This window comes from Octopus bimaculoides, chromosome Z (genome assembly GCF_046866305.1).
Source record: "Octopus bimaculoides isolate indiv1 chromosome Z, ASM4686630v1, whole genome shotgun sequence".
NCBI lineage: Eukaryota > Metazoa > Mollusca > Cephalopoda > Octopoda > Octopodidae > Octopus > Octopus bimaculoides.
Genome location: NC_142944.1, coordinates 49,803,504 through 49,807,259, shown reverse-complemented (window position 1 = coordinate 49,807,259; position 3,756 = coordinate 49,803,504). Strand labels below are relative to the sequence as shown.

Below are 3,756 nucleotides of genomic sequence, written 5' to 3'. Positions count from 1 at the left end.
ACTCTGCCAGATCAGATTGGAGCCTGGTGCAGCCTTCTGGCTTGCTAGTCCTCAGTCAAATAGTCCAACCCATGCTAGCATGGAAAGCAGACGTTAAATGATGATAATGATGATGATGATTTTGTTTCTGGTCATCATCACTAAATATTGTAATTTAGTAAAATGATAGTATTTAAAATCGTTGTTGTTAATTAGTTTTCTTAACTTCCAAAGGTCCCCATCATTGGTCCCTGTATCACATGTGATGTGATGATCTACTTTCAAACTAATTTGTGAAATTAAGCAGGATGTATTTTAATCTGTATAATATTTATTTAAGCAACTTACCAGATATATTGCAAATTCCTTTGAAATCTCTCTCTGACAAGTTTATTCCACATTGTGATTGTATTTCTATAAGGACTCAGCTGGGAACAGAACTCCAATATCATCTTCAACATAGAAGTTTGGATTACAAATGATTTTCAGTCTACTGTTAATGGACTAACCAATTTACTTACCATACAATATATATATATATATATATATATATATTTATACTAATACAAGCATACACATATATACATTTCAACAATCAACATATACACATTAGACGTACTAAACTATAAACTACCAACTCGTTTCAACATGAATGCAACCCATTTGTCTGATCCTGTTATGTTTTCAAGATTAGTTGTTTTTAGTATCATACCTTTCTTCCTAATTTTGGGACTCATTGGTAACATGTTTGTGGTATATATTTATGTACGCCAATCCCAGAAAAGCAACGTAGAAACATTCATCCTTGTACTAGCTGTCATTGATCTGATTGGATGTATCTTTGGAATGCCTCTGGAAATGGCTGAACTTTATCCTGCAATTCAATCAAACTATTTGTGTAAAACATACAAGTTTATTGTCTACACTTGTTCTGTCATGTCGTCCTTCATTCTTCTCACAGTTTCCATTGAAAGGTTCAGAAAAATATGTTGTCCACTTGGAAAACAAATTACCCAAAATCTACGTCAGACGCTTATTGTTTCCATAACAATAATATCGGTTGTACTACTCGTACCAGCTGTTACCTTTTATGAAGGTGTTCCCTTTACCTATGAAAACAAGACATACATGATATGTGATGGTGACCTTAGTAGGTCATCTGTATGGTCATATACTCTATTAGCTGTAATTGTTCACTTTATACTTTTCCTAACCATGACTGTACTTTATTCCTTTATTTGGAAGACTATTACTCAGCATCTCAGGAAAAAGCAAGGTAAAGAAGAAGCTCGCAGACAACAAGGAATCAATCGCACAATCATTGTACTTATCTCAATCTCTGTTTTGTATTTTGTCAGTTTTTCACCAACATGTATCTTCTTCGTCATATATCCATACTGCAAAGATTCTAATTTGTTGCAGATCTTTAAAGTAGTTTTATTTCGTACCTGGATACTAAACTCCTCCTTAAATCCCATTGTGTATGGATTCTGCAACAAAAGATTCCGGAAAAGTTTTGTAAATATTTTTACTAGAGGTAAAATTATTTTTGAAATGGAAGAGAAATTTTAGGATTTGGTTTACACCACACATTCAATAGACAGGAATTCTTTCAAGTAGAAGAAACATTTTCTTTGCTGACCATTTCCTGAGAAGAATACTGTTTTCATTCTTTTGTACAATATTGAAAATAACTCAAAGTTTCAGATATTTTTATACAATAACCAACTTCTTCATTATTTTTATGATGTTTGGAGAATTATATTTTCTTTCGTAAAATTGGAAAGGTTTGATTTCAAACCATGCCAGCATGGAAAGTGGATGTTAAATGATGATGATGATGATGATGAACCTTTTAAAATATGCTGTTTATATCCTTGATCCAGTGTCAGTCTAAGGTAGGTTAGTATCAGAAAGGTCTATTTGAACACCTCAACAGTTTCTCTGTTACATATTTATTCTAGCTTCTGTTGTAGTTTTATACTTTCTGTAGACCCGTAACTGTGTATCAAAGTTCTCTTTTAAACTCCAAACTATTTGGAACCTACAGTTTCTGAATTACATATTAAATCTGCATTAAAAGAATACTGGAAAAAAAAAAAAAAATTGTTGCTGTTGGTGTTGTCACAGTCATCATTATCATCATCATTATTACCACCGTCAACATCATCATCATCACTTTTGTGCAATTCATTTATCAGAGAAAGGATTTAAAATTAATCTCTTGTGCTTTTAGCAATTCTAAGACAATTTTAAAAATAGCAATTAAAAATTCTCTTTCAATGAAAATGTTTGATATTCTTTAATGAGCAAAAAATTATTTTGAAACCCAGCAACTCTTCAATCTTGTATTTTCATACATCATTAGCAACTTTTATACTTATTTAAGAAATAAACACTTCAAGTGTTGTGATTAACATTGTTCTCATTGTCTCACATTTCAACATTTATTTACATGTCTTTGGTACAAGCAATGTATTATATATGTGTGTGTGCATGTTAATATGTTTGATATCTTCAATTTATGGAATGCATCCTGTTTGTAAACGTATTAAACCTAGTAATTTTATGTTTTGGAGATTGTCGTTAATGGATGTGTTGAATTTTACATATATTTTCCTATTTTGTTGTTGTTGTTTAGTTCCATATGACTCCAAATTGAGAAGACTTATTTTATCCAACACTTTAGGTACTTATTTCAAACCCTGCCAAAGCCTTCAGTTTATCTAACCTTATCCAGGGTAGAGAACATAAAGTACCATTCAAGTACTGAGATAGTTGACATCAATTTACCTCCCCTTGTCAAAACTGTTGGCCTTAAGCTGGTGAGCTGGCAGAATCATTGGCAATCTGGATCAGGTGATGAAGGTCATGGAGAGGGTCATAGCCCAACTAATTAGGGAGAAAGTCTGCTTAGATGAGATGCAGTTCAGTTTTGTGCTAGGTAGAAGCACCACTGATGCTATATTCCTGGTACGGCAACTGCAGGAGAAATACCTAGCCAAAGATAAACCCCTATACTTGGCTGTTGTGGACTTGGAGAAAGCTTTTGACAAGGTCCCCCAATCCCTTATCTGGTGGACGATGTAGAAACTAGGGATTGACGAATGGTTAATAAGAGCCGTACAGGCCCTGTACAGAGATGCCATTAGTAAGGGTTGGCAATGAGTATAGTGAAGAATTCCTGGTAGATGTAGAGGTCCACCAAGGGTCAGCCCGCAGTTACCACTAGAATAAGAATAGCCTGGGAAAAGTTCAGAGAGCTCCTACCTCTACTGGTGACAAAGCGCCTCTCACTCAGAGTGAAAGGTAGATTATACGATGCATGTGTACAAACTGCCATGCGTCACAGCATTGAAACATGGGCTGTAACTGCTGAAGACATGCGTAGTCTTGAAAGAAATAAAGCTAGCATGATCCACTGGATGTGTAATGTCAGTGTGCACACAAAACAGAGTGTAAGCGACTTGAGAGAAATGTTGGCCATAAGAAGCATCGGATGTGGTGTGCAAGAGAGTCGACTGCACTGGTATGGTCATCTACTATGTAGGATGAGGAGAGCTGTGTGAAGAAGTATCACTCACAAACAGTGCAAGGAACCCATGGTAGAGGGAGACCCAGGAAGACATGGGATGATGTGGTGATGCAATGACAAAAGACTGAGACCTCTGGAGATATGCTGTGACTAAGAAGACCTGGTAAGTAAAGTGATATCATAGCTGTAGCCTACACCAGTGTTGCATAAGCAGTCCACTTAAAAATGTACCTTTGGATCGT

The 3,756-nt window shown here is 35.3% G+C and overlaps 1 protein-coding gene across 1 annotated transcript; it reads left to right on the top strand.

The window, feature by feature from the left end:
- The first annotated feature begins 284 nt into the window (after positions 1-284).
- On the top strand, positions 285-2,337 carry LOC106870000 (melatonin receptor type 1B-B). Its single transcript, XM_014915958.3, has one exon. The coding sequence runs from the start codon at positions 628-630 to the stop codon at positions 1,549-1,551; it is 924 nt and encodes a 307-aa protein (XP_014771444.1). The 5' UTR covers positions 285-627; the 3' UTR covers positions 1,552-2,337.
- The last annotated feature ends 1,419 nt before the right edge of the window (positions 2,338-3,756 follow it).

What these genes read in the sequence shown, in the direction of transcription:
- LOC106870000 (XM_014915958.3), top strand. Translation starts at nt 628, where the DNA reads ATGAATGCAACCCATTTGTCTGATCCTGTTATGTTTTCAAGATTAGTT.